Source organism: Lampetra planeri, chromosome 3 (assembly GCF_965212315.1).
Source record: "Lampetra planeri chromosome 3, kcLamPlan1.2.h2, whole genome shotgun sequence".
Taxonomy (NCBI): Eukaryota; Metazoa; Chordata; class Hyperoartia; order Petromyzontiformes; family Petromyzontidae; genus Lampetra; species Lampetra planeri.
In genome coordinates this window covers 26,905,273-26,926,777 of record NC_136109.1, presented here as the reverse complement: position 1 = coordinate 26,926,777, position 21,505 = coordinate 26,905,273, and the positions used below count along the sequence as shown (strand labels likewise).

Genomic DNA, 21,505 nt, shown 5'->3' with positions numbered 1-21,505 from the left:
GCAGCGCCTGTAGTTTTTGGGAGGTCGGAAACAACCATCACAATAAGACGGACGCTAAGGGCCCACGGTATAAGCAGAACACTGCACAATGCGGGTAAAAAAAATAACAAGCTATGATTAAAACATGTTTCACCAATAATTATTGTAATACCACTCCCGCAGTCATGCGGTGCAAGGTCTTGTACAACAAACCCACAAATTTATGAAAACGTTATCAACTTAACGGTTCCTCCCAGAAAACAACTGACAATATACAATACACCATTGTACTGCATGTATTGTTAGTCGCCGAAATTGTTGTGCAATATCTATATTGTTCAAATAATGTGCAGCTATTTAAAGCGCACGAGTACCTGCCTTTAGGAAAATATATGCCCTTTAAAAAAACACAGCAACGTGTATATTCAATTAAAGGGTCATGGCAATATGCGAAGGGGCGGCATACCTTCTGGATGGCTTGCTTATGGAATTCTCGCTTCTTCTCCTCCTGTTTTCTGGCCAAGAGGGAGGCCAGTCGTCTCTCCTCTTCCTGCAGACCACACGAGGTGCACAAAACACGTTGCACTGTTATTCGTCACCGTTTAAAAGGGCAAAATTTTAAGTTACACGCGACGTAACGTCTTTTTTTCACCCCATTTAAAACTAAAATAATCGTCGTCAAAACCTTCTAATTGCATTGATGCCATGCAATATGAACCAGACAGAAACTTACAGCATAAAATGTACGCGACTGATTTCGTATTGGCGTACACGGCCTCTACCCAAAACATTCTTATGGATTATTTCAGTTAAAATTGTTGCTCTCTACTTTGAAAAGGCCACTGACAAAAATGCGACATCTTTTATATGTTTTAGCACTTGGGCCGTGTTTGCTAATGAGGGTGGTGAAGTATTTTCAGCTCGTGTGATAAGTAATAGTATCAAATTGACAAAGCAACAGCGTATTATGCACAGAGAGAATCTGCGCCGTCACATTAGCCTGATCTGTTTTGAAATTACACAACTTATTTTATGATGCTGTATTGGTAGTGGTGCACAAGCACAATTAACAAAACGAACTCACGTGCTATAAATAGCGAGAGTTCCATAAACGAGCCATTCATATGCCATGAAAAAGGAGCATTGCCCAAAACTTCCTGCATTACATATATTTTTTAAGGCAGTGCGTGTTCTAATTTTTTGCTTTTAAATTACAAAGATACTTAATTTGAAAAACTGAAGAAATCTGTTTTGGTGACTGAAAGATTCTTATAAAACTCGTTAATGCCTGCTGCGTGACAGGTAAAAGGAGAGTCCGCGAGCGATTGCTGCTATCGCTCAGATAAAATGTGAGCTTGCGTGCATTGCCATCGGGCCTCGGTAAAGGCACTCGGGCAGATGACGAGATGTGCATCATCAGTAAAGGAATCCTGATGGTCCACAGTTGGACAGAAGCGATTGTCATGGCCTTTTAAGCACACTCAATAAAGAGGCCATTAGTACAGCATAAAGATTTCAAGATTGCACCTTAAAACTTCTGTAAACTATGAACCGCTCCAATTGGCATGCCTACGAGAAGCGTTGTTCTCACAGTAGCAATGATGAAAACGGGGGCATTGAGTTTCGGTACATTAAGACATTCGGTCTCCTTAAACTTCCTGACAGTTCAACTTCACAGGGGTCTTGTGACGTTAAACATTTTTTTTATCGCGCACCGCCGAGACGAGCAGGCCAATTGTGGTCGCGGAACCCTCTTCAAAATTGAAAATTCACGCGTGTCTTTCAACAATGGCAAATCAACTGATCATACCGATAGATGTCATGCCCGAATATAAAAAAAAAGCTATGAAAAGCATGGGATCATTTTATCAGGCTACATATAATGTACCCTTTACAAAGCCCTGTTTATACAAGTGCCCTGAGAATAAAAGCCAGTGAGGTTTAAGCAGTGTAAATTACGGATAATGACATGTTGGGTGGCTGCCTCCTTTAGCAAGGGACAGTGGAGTCTTGGAGTCTAGGAACAGGTAATCATTCATCAGCTTTATTATCCTCTTAGAATCACGCAGTATAAATTCCCTCCCTTTGTATAAACATTCCTAGAATTTGATACAATGTCAGCAACAAACCGACCACCTCCTCCATGTTTTATGTGTGCCTTAAAGTTCTCTAAATAGCCGTACAAAGAACATGTGTTTGTATCCACCCCTTGGCCAGACAATTACAGATCTCAGCAGACAATGCGGATCAAGTGACGGTAAAGAATACAACATTTTTGGCCATTCTGGGAGAACTCCAAGTTTTGCGAGACGATGCAAGTACAGTGTTCTCCATAAAACACGTACATTTGTAAGTGGAACTGTCATAAACGCGAGCAATACAACAGTCCGTGCTCGCCTACATTGCTACGAACTTACCCTTTATGGGTTTGTTATAGTTCTAAAATACTTTCGACGTCACAATTCATCATCATCATCATCAACGAGTTTTAATCCTCTGATAAAGCAAGGCCTCTCAATGCCTATGTAACACCAGTCGATGGTACAATTGTAGAGGGCGGCTTCTCAATACTGATGCCACTGACCAGGATCCCGTGAAGGTACAATGCATCTCATTCCCACATGTATCCTGACGTTGTCACTGTTCTCACTTCATCCTGCTCATTCCAAATAATTACTCGTTGTACCAACGGGCATACCTTCTGGAAACATTTCCCGTCCACTCCCACCTTGGAGTGACGATGATGTCTAATGTTTGTTTGTTCCGACTGTTAAACTTGTTGGTTCATACAATTTATTGCTTGCCTTTGTTACAATGAGTCAAATCTGTTTGAGTTAACCTTCGAGAAACAAACCCTTGCTCATGTCCACAATGGCAAAGCTAGTGATTGAATAGTCCTCGAAATAATTATATTTTTAAAATCGCAACTACCGGTTAAGACAAGTCACCATTCATGCCGGCACGACACACGTTGCGTCTCCCGACTGCGATAATTAGGTTTGCGCAAAGTGTGGCTTGAAAATCATTCATAGCCAATGGCGAATAACCAAATACCACGCACGCACAGTGCTAAAAGTGTTCGTAAATTGGCCATCTCAACTCCAGCTGCTTGGGGCACCGGCGTCGCGCCCCTTGCATCGGCCACACCACCTACCCGTCCCGCACGGGACACACGAAACAGAATGGCAGCAACCGTTTGTTGGCTTCTTCGTACGACTCCACATTGGAGTGTGGACGAATGGGAACCCCTTGGTCGAAAATGCAAGGAATATTAACGCTGCTGCCAAAAAAACTAAAATTACACATTGTTGAAATACCTCCGGGACGTACGTAAACTTGGGTCACCTCGCCGCCGCACGAGTGAAATTAAGTAAGGAGTTGTGTGCAATGAAGTTGGCAAAGCCGCGATATTTTCATTCCCAACCAGAGAACCGGCTCATTTCATAGTAAATTCAAAGCTGACATTTACGCTAATGTTAGGGCTATCAAATTTAAGCTTGTGACATAACAAACACTTCAGTTATATTTGCCATCAAAGTGCGAGCACATTATTTTAACCCTAAAGCACCCAACTTAAAAAAAGGACGATTGTGTTACAGTCCGTACGTGAAGAAACACGAGTATGTGCACTGCACGCACTGGCTGGTGAACACCGCTCGCCACTCAAGCCATTTCCCAAACAGTGGACACTGTGGTTTCCACAGCCACCGGCATATATTCATACAGGACCACGAGCAAAGCGCGCCATGTGCCGTGAAGCAGCCACGCATGGTCGTGCGGCATCATTTGCAAAAAATAGCTCACCGCGTGCCGTGTCATCGCGCAAATCCTCATTTTATTATTACAATAGAAAATGTAGATTTTTTTATCAACGGTTTCTCAAGTTCGCCGCTGTTTTGGGGCTGCAGACACCGGTGATGAAGCAATCACTTTGGGAGCTGCGGTTTCATGAGAACCGATACCTAATTTGTAATCCAACTTTCTATGGCTCTCAGTTTCATGCGCCGATGCCTATCCAAACAGGGGATTTAATCCTAATAAGACTCCACCGCAAGAGTTCACGCAAGCGACCTGGAAAGATTTACAGCAGCCTATCCGAATGCACCGTTTTTCCCCTTTTTGGCCCAGGACCAACAGACACTGGGGCTCGATTAACAGGCTCATCCATGAAGCAGCAACGCAATGCCGCCTCACATCCACATTACACGCTCACTCATGAGAAACGGAATTCTTCAAAGGGCTTCTTTTTTCTCGAGAGTTCATACAAGTTGAAAAGACCAACTTTCCATATTCCGAATGGCTCTATTCTATACATTTATAGTAACATTACAAATATTACTCTTGCATCGTGCAATTTTGCAGCAAGATAATTTAATGTCCTTTTACCATGCTATAAGTGTGCTATTTCATACTTTTAAGATCTTCATTATACATGATTAAATGTGTGTATATAAATTGTTGCATCAATTGCTCATTGAACTGCCCACAACATTCAATATTTTTTCAAGTAACACCTAGGACACCAAATAATAGATGAAAAAAAAACGTGGCTTGCCACTCAAATGACCATGGGTTATTACTTGTCTCTTATAAATAACCCTTATTCAGCGGTGGGAAAAAGAAAAAAAAATCCACATTTCTATTACAGGGGGAAGTCTGTCCATAACAAGAACAAGTGCGTAGCTTCCGATAAAGCAGTACTCAATAACCCACAGGAATGAGGCACTAAATCAACACCCGGTCGGGATTTGAACTCGCAACCTCAAGTCCCTGGCCGGATCCTATACGCACACACACACGAGAGTTATTTATAATTTGACAATTTAATCCAGTTGTACAACGAAGCCATGTGACTGCGGTTGTGCCTCCAGCGTTCGCACGCCGTGCTGATTTCACTGCGGTTGCCCTTGCACGTGTGCCCACCGTGACGCGTTTCATGTCCAGCTGCCTCAGCTGCCCCATGTGGCGCAGCGCCGTCTGTCGGTAGCATGCTTCCTGTGCCAGCGGATTCCCATCCAACGCAACCTCGCACAGCGACGGCGCCTCTCTCAGGCACACTATCCCGTCGAAGCTGAGCGTTCGCACACAAGACAGAAACACACACGACACAGACGCACGCGCGCACACGATGTTCAACCAATGCATGCATATTCACACACACACAAAGGCACGGATAAAAACACACACAAGTGCATAGAAATAATATGTACGTATTGTAGGTATATGTGAACGTATCTACACGCACGACTGCACGTAAATGTCACTTTTAAAATGCACAACCCATTCTTTTTTTCACATTCCATTTTTTATGAAGCTTTTTTAAGTCACATCTGCTATGAATATTTGAAATGCCACATGACGCGAGTTCAGCGGCGGGTTATGTTGATTTTCCAATATGGGCAGATTGTGAGGATCAGATTAGAGCAAGGCCTGTTGTTTCACCGTGGAATTCAAATAGTGTCCAAGTGCTGGGCGGTGATTTTCTTTTTGTTTGAAATTGTTTTGCAGGAGGTTTGTTTGAACAACTTACACAAAAACTCGAAACACAAAACAAAGGAAAAAAGTTCAAAAATAATACAACGCCACATAGAAGCCAATATTGTGGGCTCTGACTATAATGGTATCGGGCGCTGAGCTAAAACTTCTGAATGTAAACACATTGATAAGTGATAACCACACGTGAGTTGCAATCAGCCGGACAGCTGTCAAGGAATTCATAGACATATTTGCTTTGCTTTTTTTTCGCCCTAAGATTAAGTGGTGGCGTGAACACGCGTACACTTCTTTTTTTAACCCATGAAAAAAAATACTTCTACAACCGCAGAACCCGAGGTGTCACCACCACTTTAAAGGAAAACAAGCAGACACAATGACACGCCAAACAGGTGACAACCGTTGAACAAAATCTGGAGCAGAAATGGCATCGAGTAGAAAACAATTTGCTCAGTGAGACCAGGGCTCGTATAGCCATGAGGTGGTGGAGTATCAACAAACTAAACTATTAAAACTAAAACATTTTTTTTTTACCAGGTAAGGCACACGAAGCTATATCACTCTTTTTCAGAAGCGACCTGGCAACAAACGATAGCCCAACAAAAGTGGCTTACCTTGTGGAAATGTATAGTAGCCAAATATTCTAAATGCATGTTTATAAATGTGGAGGGGAAAAAAACGGAGCACCCGGAGAAAAATCCACGCGATCACGGCGAGAGAGAGAACGTACAAACTCCAAATATACAGGCTTCGTCAGGATCGGGATCGAACCCACGACATACCAGGCGAGGGAGTTAACATCTTGCCACTGCGGCGAGGCACATGGAGGGCACATGGAGACACGGGAACACTTGTGACATCACAAGAATGGAACCAAATGTACCATGTTTATGAGGTGTAAACATTCCACTTTAAACACCAGACAATAAATGTAAGTACATCTCAAGTCCTCTTTCTTCTTGGTTGAGGGAGACATTCACACACAAAAAAGAAACCCCACAGAAGACAGCTCATAACAGTGAGTGGCAAGAGAGACTCTGGGTCACTGATAAGCGATGACCGGGCACGGGGTATCATCATCTCAAGGAGGAGTGTGACGTGACCAACGAGTGTGCAGGTGCGCTGGGTGGCTCACGTGATCAGATTGTGTGCACACTGATGTCAACATGAATGCAGCCTGGCGCATTAAACCTCCACACGTGTGGTCTTTAATCACCCGTGCTCTTCTTTGACCTCGGCCAAAACGCAGGTGCACAGTTTAGCGTTGCACATATCACTGGTGGAATACTGTTTACAAGAAACAAAATGACACCATTCATCATTTACATTTACAAGGGACCGCTCCACGTTACAAGTTACACTCCATTAAGCGTTTTCTGCCCATAGCAGAACATTAGCCGCTCGTATTTTTTTATGACCTGTGACTATGCACACTATACATACCATAATATAATGCCTCAGAAGTCTGATTGTGAACAATTCAAAGAATGCCGTACGAAGCACTCAAGATAAAAATGCAGAAGGGTAAGTGGAGACCAACCGAATGGGCAAGGGGCCGACTGGGAGGCTCGTGCAGAGACTTAACTGTACTGTAAATATTGATGTCTGCGGGTTCAAGTTCAAGTAAGCAGCAGTCGGGAAAGGTATGCGCGAGTCACGAAAGTATTTTCCCACATGCTTTCATTGTATGCCTGTCATAGCGTTCATTTTTCATAACAAAAGTAAAATAATAAACGCCACATATCTCAGCAGAATCCCGTTATGTTGCCACCTGAACCGCGGCACCATATCGTCCAGTGCTCGCTGAGGTCCATTGGCTTCCGGTTGCCGAACGAATACATGATGAGGTTGCACTCATGACACGCAAAGTGCTTGCCACAAATGAACCACGACACCTTGCTGATCTCATCAAGGAGGTTAAACTATCACGCAAAGTCCACTCATCCTCGCAGCGGATTGTGGCTAACCATCAAACAAAGACGGTCTCTGCATCGCGCGCTTTCAGCTGCGCTTCTGCGGCCGTCTGGAACGCTCTTTCTTCCGATATTAGGAAGCCACTGGAGCTATGCATTTTAAAATCTAGATTGAAACACTAATTTCTTAAGAACTGCTTTTTGGGTTAGTTTATTGTCCTTCCCCTCTCAAATTAGCACGGTTGGCTGTGCATGGTGAGAAAGAGGTTCAACATACAAACATATATAGAGCAAAATGCGTTGTCCATCATCTGGACCCCCTTGTCGGTTTCCTGCCAATGCTGTGCAAGATGAAGTGAAAGCCGCTACTTCCAGATGTCAGTGGCTATAAGCTTAGCTCGGGAACATCACTTCAATTATGTCTCTTGGTACTTGGGAGCCTCTGCTGAAGTGTACGCAAGAGAACACGTGACAATATTTGTACACTCGGTGCTACTGGTCATGTCTGAACGACCAAACAAATAAATCAAGAAGTAATATTGCCACTGGAGTGTCAAGACCAAAAAAGTGACTCGTGTGAATAAAAACATTCGTAGAAGATGTAAACTAAAATAAAAAAAAATTACATGATGTGAGAAATAATAAGTTAAAATACGATAAGGTAGAGAAAAACAAGTCTAACGATGAAAACGTATCACCATATAAAGGCTGAAACCAATAACAAATTAAAGAATTCAAAAACTTAAGTTAACAATATGGGCATTTGCTGGATTCATACAATACAACAAACGTCCAGCTAGATGACGGTAAAATGACAGCGTTGGACATGGATGAACGTTGAGATCAAAAGTGACGGAGCGGTGCTGTAGTCAATGAATGCCCTGAGCATGTCTGATAAAATGGGGGACACGGTGAAAAGTCAAAGCAAAACCTTTTCTACAGGTGACCCTGTCACATCCAAATCCCTACATTTAAAACGTTTCATTCCCAGCACACCCTGACACGTACGAGCACAACCTTTGGTTTTACTGCAATGAAACATGCATGCGCGTTTTTAAACCTCTAAATATTGCTTGTGCTCATCTGTGATGATTGGTATTCCTAAATAAACTAAAAATGCAACTTTTACAACATGTCAGCCTTTTTGGAAATTTGCTCCCCAGCCCATTTCCCGCCACAAAGAGTCCCAGCAGTTCCACCAAGAAATTAGTAGCAGACACTCAGATGATGATCACGCAAGAGGGACAAAGAGAGCTTGCTCAGGTAGGACAAAACAGTGACGTCCCTTCAGCAAGTTCGCCTCCCTGCAAACGGACAGATCGACCATTTATGCAAAAGTCATGAGCTGTATTTTTTCAGTTCCTAAGCTTGTGAGCAAAATGCATCTTTTTTTTTGGAAAACCATACAACAATGCTTGTCGAATTGGCAGCTACAATTTTTTGCATGGTAATGTCAGCAAACATATTATTTTTTTTTTCCAAAAATACAGGCTATCGCACTGCCTACGTGCAGCTCTTAAATTCCACGTGCACCTCAATGTTTCCTTTATTATACACTGTGTAACAAAAACTTTTTTTTCCTGGGTAGTAAGTGTTATTTCCTAATTGCTTATGCCTCAAAAGTACAGAAAATGGCTATTATTCCCCACAAACTTTGCTTTTGTGACCAGGACAGTGATATTCTGAAGCTTACCTATTTTCATTGAGAAAACGTGGTGTGCATTTGTGTCATTCCTTCACATAAAGTCCTGGTCACAAAAGCAAAGTTTGTGAGGAATAAAAGCCATTTTCTATACTTTTGAGGCATAAGCAATTAGGAAATAACACTTACTACCCAGAAACAAAAATCGTGTTACATAGTGAATTATCAGCTTGAATCCATAGATATTGATTGTCAATATAGTGGCAAGGAGAATCTTTATAAAAATTCTAAATATGAAGCTGCATAAACACATCATGGGACCTCCTTTGCTAGTACCAAAATATGATAATAGGTGTTTCCCCTTTTTTCTGGCAACAAAACAGGTGTTAAGATGTTAAAACACCAAACTGAAACCTTTTACAAGGAATCATGTCGGCATTAACCACAAAGCTTGTGGTTAGTTCATGTAAACACGTTATCAAACTTTTTTTAAACTACGATGTTTCAATTGCTCAGAATGTTGAACACAAGAAACCAAGCCAATAAGTTAAAAAACTAAACTACTGCGCACTTTGTGACCAAATCACAGTAAATGCACCTGATCGTACCAGATCAGGGAAGCTAAGCAGGTATTTATTTTGGCTAGTACTCAGATGGGAGACCAACCAGAGCGTGCCAGGTATTGTAGACACGGGGCTATTGAAGTGTGGCCAAGCGATGGCAGTGCTGAGTGTCATCGCTCATATGAATGGATAACTTTCTCCAGGTACTGACGATTTTCCTCAAACATGCCAAACATTCACGAATGGTATTGACTAATAATGTCAATGCAGGACCCTCAAGTGTAAGAGTCTTGGCACACAGCGAGGCATTCCTGGGTAATTAATTGGTACTATTATTACTGCAGAGCAGTAATTCGTTTGCTTAATGCATTTGTAGTGAGTCCAGCTGAGTCGCAGACGTTGTCTTCGGAGAAACACGTTTATCAACTATTTGCACAACATACTCCAGGCGATTCACACAACATACTCTCGGTTGGTGACCACCCAACTAACCACGCTACGGCGGAACTAGACACGGTTCCACTATCCCGGTCCGGACCACAAGCTGGGTCCCGGACCGCGTGGCTGGAGGCTTCTTCAAGCTTGACGTGGATCTCCTGCCTCCCCAACAGTAAGAACCCCGAGCCCCTCTCAGGGCCCCCCTTATATCGGGCCAGGCTGGGGCTGGCTCCGCCTCTCGCCCCGCCCACCTTTTAGATCTCTCTCGCCCCCTTGCCCAAAGGCTCTCGAAAGTTCTTCCCGGACCATGTGACCACCCATTGGCCCTCTGCACCGGTGGTCCCCCTCCAGTATCATCCGGTCACATGTCCCCAGGTCAGCCAGAGTATCATGCCCCCTAAGTAACCCCTGCTGGCTGACACTCTCTCGCTCTCTCAACGGGAGCCCGCACCGCACGCTGTGCGTGGTGCCACCGCGCTAAACCAGCGCTCACCCAAGCCCCCACTAGGGCTGGTACTACACCCCGTGTCCGGAGTGTACACACAACAGTAGACATCCCGCCATGGCCTCGCAGGCCCGGCACACCACACAGTGACATTCCCAGTCACTACACATTTATAGTTATTTAACATCTATGCCATAAAAAAAACTCCCGACAGGACATATCTGTTTAATGTAGCTGACCGAAACACTCTAATCACAGTACGGAACTGTAATTATAAAGTGCCCTTTTATAAAATGTCAATGTCACCTTTAAATAAGATTGACATTTTGCTCTACAATTTAAGATTGCTGCTTAGATTTCAGAAACACGTATGCAACAACACATATGACAGTACTCCATTTTGAGATATTAGAGAATGCTTTTAAATATACGCACTAATCTGTAATTGTACGATATTTTTGATATCGTAGCCCCACACATTCATGCACGTATATTCCAACATTAGTTGGGGCTTATTGCGTTATCTTGTGCTTGATAAGGTTTCTATTGCCCCTCGTACTCTAATTGGGTGGGGATTGAGCGCAGTGGTTAGCGCACTGCGCTATCAACCTGGTGACCCGAGTTCGATTCCCAGCCGCAGGCAGCTAACAGCAGTAGGGAGTAATATCTGAACCAGTCCTGAAGCCCAATTTCACTCACCCTTAATTCCCAGTTTTGCAAAGTATTGCCAAACGACCACCAATACAGAATGTGGCTTACATGCTGTGAATTGTTAGAGAGGGGTTGTGTAGTAAATATATGATGCCACGTGTTATAATAAGTGTTTAACAAATCATGTAATAGCTCTTTTCTCATATTATAATTGAGAAGGAAAAGCTATGTACGGACTATATCATAAGGACAGTACATGAGTCCCATTTATAATCACGATGGTCATAAAACTCTACCCACTAGCTTGTTGGCAAGTTACCAACATAGCCATTACTGTATCAGCTCTATTCTATTTCATTATAAATATATCAAATCTGTGGGCTGCTTTGAAAGCAAAAAAAATGTCCGCACTCCCACAATTGACTCAGTGGAAGCTGCATTGGGCCTCCACTTCTCTGCACACTCACCGTACGGAGATAAAACATCACAAATCCTGACTTTCATTTATATCCTATTTCTACAAATGTAACTTCCAACTGTTGGAGTCTGATAGTACTCCCGGAGAATATGTGAAACTTTGTGATGCTCTGACAATGGTGGATTTTTTAAATGTGTATCACATTTCAAGATAATTTTTGCATTAATAAATCGTAGCTTTACAAAATATATCAAGAGTTACAGTTTCTAGACATGGTTCGTGAGCATTTATACATCATTAATGTGCAACCAGATATAATTCCAGTAATATATATCATTCCTGCTCATTTTTAAAACATATATATATAGAATTAACATATACTTGTATGTCATAGGCGACACTTAAACGTAATCTTCTGAAGACTTACTTTGCAATGTTGTTGTAGCTAAGAAAGAGACGCTGCAGAGAGGGCAGACAGTCCACCTCCTTCTGTGGGTACACACACACAGCACACAAAACAGCAGAGAAATGGGTAGGTGGAGCAGAGACAGAGAGCGGGACAGCCACCAAACGAGACAAAGTAAAAAAACGAAGACAGATAACGGAGAGACGATGAGACATGAAGCGCTACGTGACTCGTGCAGTAGGGATGTGAGAGGCACACCTCTTTCTAGTTATTAGGAACCACGTGTGCTCTGGGGTACGGCTTTCTGCATGCTCGGCATGGCTCGGGGCAATCCCACGCTGCGCCCAGCTAATTCAATAAAGCCCTGGCTCCCAAAGGCCACCACGTGACCAGCTGCTGGTGAAGGTAACTCTCTCCCCACAGCACCTGCTGACATCAGGCCTTCTGGTGGAGCCATAAACGTCGCGCTCACATCACAACAGGGGCCCCCGACAATGCCAGTGGCATTGGGGGAGAAGCTCACCCTACTTTTATTATTTCCGGTTTACGTGTAATTTAAAGCAACAACCGAAATAGACTCACAGATAGGCGCACGTACACTTCGTTTCAGGCCAGAAGAGTAAGGGCATAGCAGGGTGGCCCTGTCCATTCCGTACTCACGTAAACCGCTTTGATAAAAATCCCACGCTGCTGAGCACACTGTACAGACGATGTACTCGTTTCAGCTCTTAAATAAGTAATTGTACATAAAAAAAATAGATCGTTAAATAAATAAATGAAAATTAAATACATTTAAAAGGAAAATCATTACGTTTATGCCCTTTTAGGATTACAGAAGAGATAAACCGATTTGTACGTTGCATCGCCGCACCCAGGCGTCCGAACGTCAGAAGATCATTTGCTAATCGCCCGCGACAGCCAGACGATGTATTGACTTTTCTAAAAGCAGATGCCGACATCACTTTACCCTATACCTTGGGTCACCCGCACTGTCCCCTCTGGAGGAGAAACATGATATGAACTGAAAAAGTATTTGCTAATGCAGAAGGAAATGAAGAGGAGCTGCATCGAATCGAACATTACAAGGTGACACTTTGCAGATAGGCACGCGTGGGCAATCAGCTCTTATATGAACCAGAGCCGATCTTCTTGGAGTGTTTTTTTACATACTTGAGAATTGTGGCTGCATATTACGAGCACGTTGCTTATCGCAGCTTAACTCACGGATTGCATAGCGTATAGAAATGCACTACCCGTTGCATCGCTTACATCTATCAAGCATAATTACATTTTCAATGTTATTACTACGATACAATGCAGGAGCCTGCGGACAATTACGTGACAAAAAAGCAGAATGGCGGAAGATGTTTCAAAGTAATTCCACCGTGGCACTTATTGAGATTGGCATTGCATAAAACAAGGGGGGGGGGGGGGGGAGGTTTTTTTTAAGTATGCATGAAATTAGCATTTCAGTAGGAGCCCAGGCAAAGGAACTAGGACAGAGCGGAGGCCACGCACGCCTAAACTGTTACGACATAATCACATTCTGTTCCTCTCAGAAAAGCGACATATGCTTTTGAAAAACGCACGTTGACATCTTGCATAGCGAAGAGCGTAATAAGGATCTTGCCCTCTAGGGGTTCCCACCAATATGCGCTCTTGACACGATGGTGAGGGCCACAAACATGGTCACATCAAGGCCAGCCAGCATAATAGGACATTTGCATTTGCCGGGTGAGTGTTTTTAACAGTTGGTAAAACACGAGGAAACTTAAAAGCCATCAAAGGGAGGAGGAAAAAAAATCAAGGCTTCAGCCGGTGATTCTTCTTCATCAGAATGCTATGAATTATACATACAGGACATAATGCAGCTTAATTAATTGCAATGCTTTAAGAAATAATGTCTTGGCATTAAATTAATGGACGTTGAAGACTATTGTGGAGACTAGAAATTAATAAGTAAAGACAGCGCTATCAATAAAAATGTTAACAATTTCCATTAATTCAAATACTAAAGCAGCACTTGGGAGAAAGAAATAACCCTCTGAAAAGACCCACAACGTTAAGCTTGTTTCTCTTGTTACTCTGGAAGGGCCCCTTGCGGATGCAGGTCCTGGAAATGTGCCATCATCAAAATAAACGTCTATATGCTGATGAACGGCGTAGGACATGTCAAGTCCAATCCTTTGAACGCGTTACAGAAGAGTTAATTGGTTTGGTCATGTCGTGGGCACAGATGAAAATAAAAATTTGCAGCGAAAAAAATGTACGTATGCCACTGCAAGTACAACACATGGCAGGACACATGGTATGCACACGAAATCCAAAATCTACATTCTGATCTTTGCTTCATGTTTGTTCTCAGTTTGATGTTCTATGGCAAGATTAAGGTTCAGCAGTACATTAACATGTTCATTAAAAATGTGCATGTCAGATATTGACACTTTATGTTACTCTCATGCCAGCCCTAAAAAACGTATCTATTTCATCAATATCATAATGATGCATGCCAAGGTCATCATCAAGAGGTCATGGAATCCTTTAATATATCTATATCATGTGCACGTGCACAGACCTTAGTCAATCCACTGCTGGGTGAGCGTGTCCACATGCCAAATGGGTCGATTTACTGCTAGATGAGAGCCTTCCCACACTGTGAAGGTCATGGAGGTTACTTGGCCATTTTTCACTATGCTGGTCAGTGTTGCAGTTTGGCGAAAGCAGAAAGTGTAGATTTGGGAGCATGGAAGTACAATACAATGTTGTACTGCACACAACAGAGTGCACACCGTCAGTAGAAATATCCATTTAGATATATGTGAGATAAAAAAAAACAAGCATGACCGGTAAAATAATGTATGTTGAACTTCTTTCGCACCGTACGTAGCCAACCATGCTAAGCGGAGGTGCGGGGGAAGGACAACAAACTAAGCACAAAAAGCAGTTCTACAGAAATTAGCTTTCAATCTAGATTTAAAAGTGCATAGCTCCAGTGAATTCCTAACACTGGACGGCCGCAGAAGCGCATCTGAAAGCGCACGATGCAGTGACAATCGTTATTCAATGGCTTTGTTCAAACTCAAGTAGTCCTGAGCTTGACGTGGAGTGGGGTCAGGTCTGCCTTACCATGCTGGAGATGTTGTTACGGCGGAGGTTGAGCTCAGCCAGGGAGTGCAGTCCCCGTAGGCTGCCCACGTGCGTTATCTGGTTCCCTGCCAGGTTCAACACTCGCAGCTCCGACAGGTGGCTCAGATTCTCTATTCGCAAAATCTGGGCACAGAATAAACCACGACCATCATCACCAACATTCGTGCTGCTCAAAGAAAGAATACATTTAAAAAAATGCAACTTTTATAAACATCTCTCATATGCCCTCTCGGTCTAAGATATCTCAAGTTCACGATACACTTGCCTGCACTGTCTACACATGGATGATAATTACATTTTTGTAATTCAATGGACAAGGTTCAGAATTGGCATCAACACATGTCAGGCAAAACCAGATTTTAATGACATTTTCACACCTTGGAGACTTTGTTGAATAAGGCACCCATTTTGAATAAATAATATTTGATGAATATTGAATCTAGTGCCAGAAATCACGTCGTTATATTAAATAACTTTGATATATTTCTTGCAGAGCTTCACAGTGTGGTGACATTCTGGAATCTTGCTCGGACAAACAATCAGTCCACGACATGAAGGGACCACATCCGAGCAGCTGCTGCTCAGCAGTCAGTTTCTTGTACAAGTGTGAAAAAAGACAGGCAGGGCCATGGCTCACATGACATTAAACACACAAAACAGGTGTGCAGGTATGAACACAGTGGCCTTTTTGGGGGAAAGTCAGTCACAAAGGATGCTGTAGGCATGTGGGGTCTTTTTTTTGCTGGCTGTGAGAATGAATGTTGTGGCACTCTGCATGTGTGGCCAGAGGCGAACCACAGGGTTTGTACGGCATGACAAACAGGATTTAAGACACGGAAATTGTAGATCAGCCACTCTCAATAAACCATGTACAACTCCAACTGCACTGCACTAACGCGTTCTTTGTAATGCAGACAAATGAACGCATTCATAATGGGCTTTTGTTCAGGTCATTAGCTGACGAAGGCAAAAATACTATACTTCAAAAAATTGCTCAATCACGTAATTTTAAGCCAGCCTGCAGCTAAAATAAATACAAGTTTATGCACATATACAATTACGCCTATATACTGAATATATCATGTTATGGTTATTGTTGTGTTTATAATTTTCTTAATGGCATCACTAAAACTAAACACTTGTTTATCCCTGTAAAAAATGACAATGGTCCAATTGGGCCATCTTAACAATAACAAAAAATGCCATGCACGATTTAAAACGCTCAACCAACTGCTTTAATGCACGTGAAATTTACAGCAACACAACTTAGCCATGGCGCCACGTCAGGGCCCATACGTCTGAATCTGGTTATCGCCTTTGACAGCAACCGCACAGAGTGAAACATCACCACAGGGTCGAGAAGGGCAAACAGCTCGCTTTCAGCAAAGCACGTAGTGTGAAGACACCACTGGGTGGAGGACAATGCAGTGACAGAGATTAGAAAAAAAAAGACAGACTCAGACAAACGCAAAGACAAGAGAGCGATAACATACACAGACTAAGACAGACACACACAGATATGGAAAATGAAAGCAAACCAGAGCCTAACAGAGACAGATGCACAGAGGGACAGCCAGTGAGTGGTGTCCCATGCGTGGCCCCATTGCAAGGCGCGTGACTGAAGCAGGTGTCGACAGGGGGTTCAAGTTCAACTCTCCAAGGGTGAAGCGTAAATCGCGAGGAATCGTCATCCATGCTAACTGCTCTCCACTCTAGAGCCAGTGTGGTTGCCGTTGCAGCACAGGATCTGCAAATATCCCACGGTTGCTACAGTTATTGTTTAGTTGGGAGGAGAAACTGGGCATACATGTGGTCACAATTATAAACATCAATGCAAAGGAGAAAATCTAGAAATAGAGTTTTCTTTTAACAAGATTTACAGTTTTACAGTTGACATCGTAAATGGTAAAAGCTCTTTTAAATGTTTTTATAAACTCCATAAAATATGATTCATGGTGCCCACATGTGTGGTAATAACTGCATAGACCACGACTGTAGCCTGAATTAAAGTGCTTCTTTTAAAGTTTTATTTTGTTACAAAGTTATTTCCTTCAAGCCAAATTATAGCATAGGTTATTTCAATGCCAACACAATGTCTGATTGTATTTTTTAGCAGCACGTGTAGAAATGCCAAAGTGCATTACAAAAAAGGTAATGTATCCAAAAATAGAGCTAATGAAAACAAAACCTCCTTTGGAAGCAGTTGCAAAATCATTTCCAACTTGTACACCATACTGTTAAATTGGTTTTGCAAATGTAAAGCTGATAGAGTTTGCAAATTGATCATATAAAATCAGTACTCGAACATGCTTAGCAAAGCTGCATTCTTACACCCGCCAATGAGCTTTCTGTCGAAGCACTCAAGTCAACTTTTGCTCAGTGGGAGGTCACTCATTCTCCTCCGATGCCCCCATGGTCTGGAATTCACTTCCGCATGCCATCTGTACTGTCAACTCCCAGCCTCTGAATCAAGTCTTGGTTCAAAACATTACAATTTGCTTTGGCCTATGATGGACTGCCTCTCTGTCAAATAAATATGCCTACATGTTCTTGTAAAGTGTCTTTAAATGTGGTTGCATCAAGATGCAATATGAATTAAAAGTGTGTTGTATTCTACAAGGCATAGTCTTGCCCATGCGTGGAACCGAGAACGTAATCTCATATCAAAAGCCAAGATTAAGTCAAATTGTCATCTTAATTAGCAGTATTGATAGTGCCACGACTGACTCCTTCCTTAGTGTTATCATGGGACACAGGCCTGACTTCGAGTCAGACCACTTGTAGTTTTCCCTCATTGATGTCAAAACAGTTATTATTGGACAGACGAACGACATCAAACACTCCAACATCTGCTCGAGGCTGGCAGGACTTCAATCCGAATGCAGCTCCAATGGAGAGGGACCAAATGTCGAATAGAATAAAACAAAAATACGTATGGGAGTGAAGGCTGCTCTTTAATGCATTTCAACTAAAGTAAATTGAACCAACACACCAAATAAATGGTTGCAGCTTTCCTATGTGAAAGGTCATATCGAGTGTATTTACAGTATTCTGTTTTATAGGCTATTACTAACGTACATGATCTATTTGAAAGTGAAGATACGAGGTTTGAAAAAAATAAACAGGTTTGAAAAATGTACAAAGGTTTGAAAAAATAAACACGACAGAGTATATGCCTTTGTGAAGTTCATTAACGTGGGTATATTTATTTCTATTGATCCAACTAGACATTGATCTTAAAGTACTATAGAGAAACTATAATTCACCAAGAACACGCCTCTATACGTACATAATGTATGTATTAAAAGAAAAAGGAAAGTAAAATAGCATACTGCAGTATTAGGCGTATTATAAACCATACCCGAGCTTCTGCATCTCAACAGCATTGCATTCCCATTTCCCGCTGAAAGTTTTATAAAAAACTTAAATGTGTAATCGGTAAATGAACGGTCCCTGCAGATACTCTCTAACATAGAATGATCCCAATTTAGCAAAGCATGAGTCACCGGCTTCCACCACTTTATAGCGGCGATTAAAATGGGCGCAATAAATGTGTCAAACGGAGCATACGCTTCCCTAAATCCGCCGGCATAATCGCCTACTATACAGCATTGAGAAAGATGTGGAGAACACCGTCCCGTAATCCGGAGAGAGAATGGTATGGGATTATCCTTTCATTGTGTGGACCCCACGCCCAAATTTTTGAACAATGATAGAAGGCATCTTTGAAAGAACTGGGATTAGCATCCACAACCATTCAGAACTGGAATGCCTTGTAGACCCCATTTCTGAAGCTGGTAAAAGTCTCAAATCTAGCCTCTGCATGCGGTCAAAGCTCTAATTAAATGCTTCCCATCGCGATCAGAGGGTTGTGACTTATGTGACACACAGACACTGCTCCTGGTAAAGAAGACGCTTCACACGAACCGCTTAATTAAATGACATCTTTGTACAAAGCCACTGGGAAAATCCAGTGTTATTAAGGCAGCAGTAATCTGTATTAGGTTAATGTCTTCAATCATTAAAACATTCCCACCACATAATTCCCATTTTGGCTGCAAAGAATGAACAGAACTTTCCCACCGATGCCAATGAGAGGGAATATCAATCGTCAGAGTAAATTCAAATGCCCCGTTCCTTAAAGACGTCTGAATGTGAGCCATGCCTGCTGTGTTTTTCCTTTCCCCTCTGTCCACTCACCTGGTTGCCATGCAGGTCTAAGACGTCCAACTTGGTGAGGCTCTCCAAGCTTGTGATCTTTCGGATCCTGAAAGGCAAGCCGGGCACAAGATGATTAAATTAATATGAAAACGATGATGCGCTGTTGTTTAGAAGGGGCAGGCAGGGATAACGTTTTGCAGATCCAAATACTGGAGAACCTATAAACAAAAAATGATGTCTGATATTTATACAAGTGCATTGAAAGAGTGACATGTGAGAGTTCCTGCATTATGTTCACAGCGCCATGTCAAAACACACGACTGCTGATCCCCCATGATATAATATTAATCCGGTATTATATGTGTGAGAAATATATCCCGAACTTGTTATTAAAGAGACTGGTGTTTAAGCAAGTTTTTTAAGACTCTACTCAGTTGTCATTATGAGCAAGTGCTTTTACTTAATACAGGAAAATAAAGTGTCCAGTTCACATGGACAAAGTCTTATAATCATATTAAGATTAACTTGTAACACCGTGCAAGTGCTGTATTTTTTTTACATCTTCAAAAAGCATCTGTACTACTACTGCCTTACAACTTTGACTTTGATTGCAGATTAAAACATAAGTGCAATGTCAAATAAGTTGTATTAAAAGATTATTGTGTTTTTTTTAGTCAGAAGAGGGCCATTAAAAGGCAATGGCCTTTGGATGATATGCAAGACCCCAAAGCTTTCACATGCTGCCTTCTAGCATGTCAAAACACATCACACGGCTAATTCCCCTGCTCGAGAACAGGAGGCCCACTTATCTTTGTAATTATAAAACTGACTTAAGCTTGTCAACGGCATTATTAATGCATGACCAGCAATGTTGTCTATTCATTTGGACGGCCGGCCACATTCAAAGGGGTAATTTACAATGGCTAGTGTACTTCTCTGTTTGCAATAAAATAACTCAGGCAAAAATACGATTGGGGGGTTGGGGTGGAGGGAGTGGGAATAGTTTTTTTCTCCGATGCATTTATTTCTCAATTAAAATGCCAGGCCATTGAAAGGATGAGGAGGCTAAAAGACCGCAGCTCAACATTAAACGGCATACCCAGTATCTTTTCTTAAGTCCTCATAAATGTCTGTGCAGAAAAATATGCAGTGACTTGTGGTCTCTTTTATGGACATTATTTAAAACACCATTTTATTTATTTTATTTTTTATATTTTTTGTTAAGGTCTGGTAAGGATATGATTAAATTAACCCTGTACAATGTTTTGCCAATATTGCACAGACGCCAAATCGTACATTCCACGTTCAGTCCCAGTTGCTCTTCAACTAGGAATGAGTGAGCAGAAAACTCTATAAGCTTTGGAGAGGCCAGCTGTCCCGTCACGTTAAGTCATTACCAACAGACAGTGTGCAGCTGCTTAAACGTGGGCTGAAGCTGGAAACATGTAGGGCCAGTCGCTAAACTGGCCAGTGCTCTCTGACACACCTGCCCCAGGCATGAGCTAAGGATGTAATCTCCAGGATGGACACCCCTGCAGAGCCCATAAAATGTGATTTATCTCAACATAAAACACCAAGACACAAATATGAATTTACAACCAGCTCGTCTACAAAAAAATTATAAAGATCTTTGGTCGTGTTTGATGTTGCTGCAGTAATTTCTCAATTAAAATGCCAGGTCATTTCAATGACACATATAAGGCAGGCAAGACATCAGTTCCATTTAAAAAGCTATGACCATGAGCTTGAGATTCAACCCACCACAAACGATACAATCTTATATACAGTCTCTAGGCTATGAACCCTATTATTATAATCGTAATACACTCCAGTACAGTATTGATACTTAACTGTTAAATGAAGACAGCCCCAAAAATATCTCTTACCATACAGACATTCCGAGACTGTTCTGTCCTATCCAACATCAGTTTGAAACTTTCTTAATTATACTGAGAAGCTCCATCATATATCGCTAAGTGAGGCTACCGCATTGATGTAAACCATGTGGGAGTGACATCACACTGCTGTCACGAGGGTGCCGTAAAGATCAGCTTGATGGTAACTTTAAAGTTTCCTTTTTATTAAGAACCCTTCAACTGTACATCAGACAGCGAATGACTCTGAGCCGAGTTACGTATCTGAAAACTCATTTCTTTAGAACTGCTTTTTGTATTTAAGCTTGATTTGAAGCTTTCGTGACTGCAGGAATCCATACTCGTTGGTTATTTCGGTAAAGTCACGTAGGTAGA

General features: G+C 42.2%; 1 protein-coding gene across 2 annotated transcripts in view; it reads right to left on the bottom strand.

Annotated features, from left to right (window-relative positions):
• LRRC49 (leucine rich repeat containing 49) overlaps window positions 1-21,505 on the bottom strand; it is a 67,384-nt gene that overhangs the window by 32,781 nt on the left and 13,098 nt on the right. The window contains exons 7-11 of one of the 2 annotated variants that reach the window (XM_078592520.1): window positions 19,296-19,362; window positions 15,075-15,218; window positions 11,970-12,031; window positions 4,903-5,050; window positions 446-529 (exon numbers count right to left, since the gene is read on the bottom strand). In XM_078592520.1, coding sequence (XP_078448646.1) covers window positions 446-529; window positions 4,903-5,050; window positions 11,970-12,031; window positions 15,075-15,218; window positions 19,296-19,362 — 505 coding nt within the window. The remainder of the gene's footprint in view (window positions 1-445; window positions 530-4,902; window positions 5,051-11,969; window positions 12,032-15,074; window positions 15,219-19,295; window positions 19,363-21,505) is intronic. The other variant, XM_078592521.1, reaches the window with a different exon arrangement.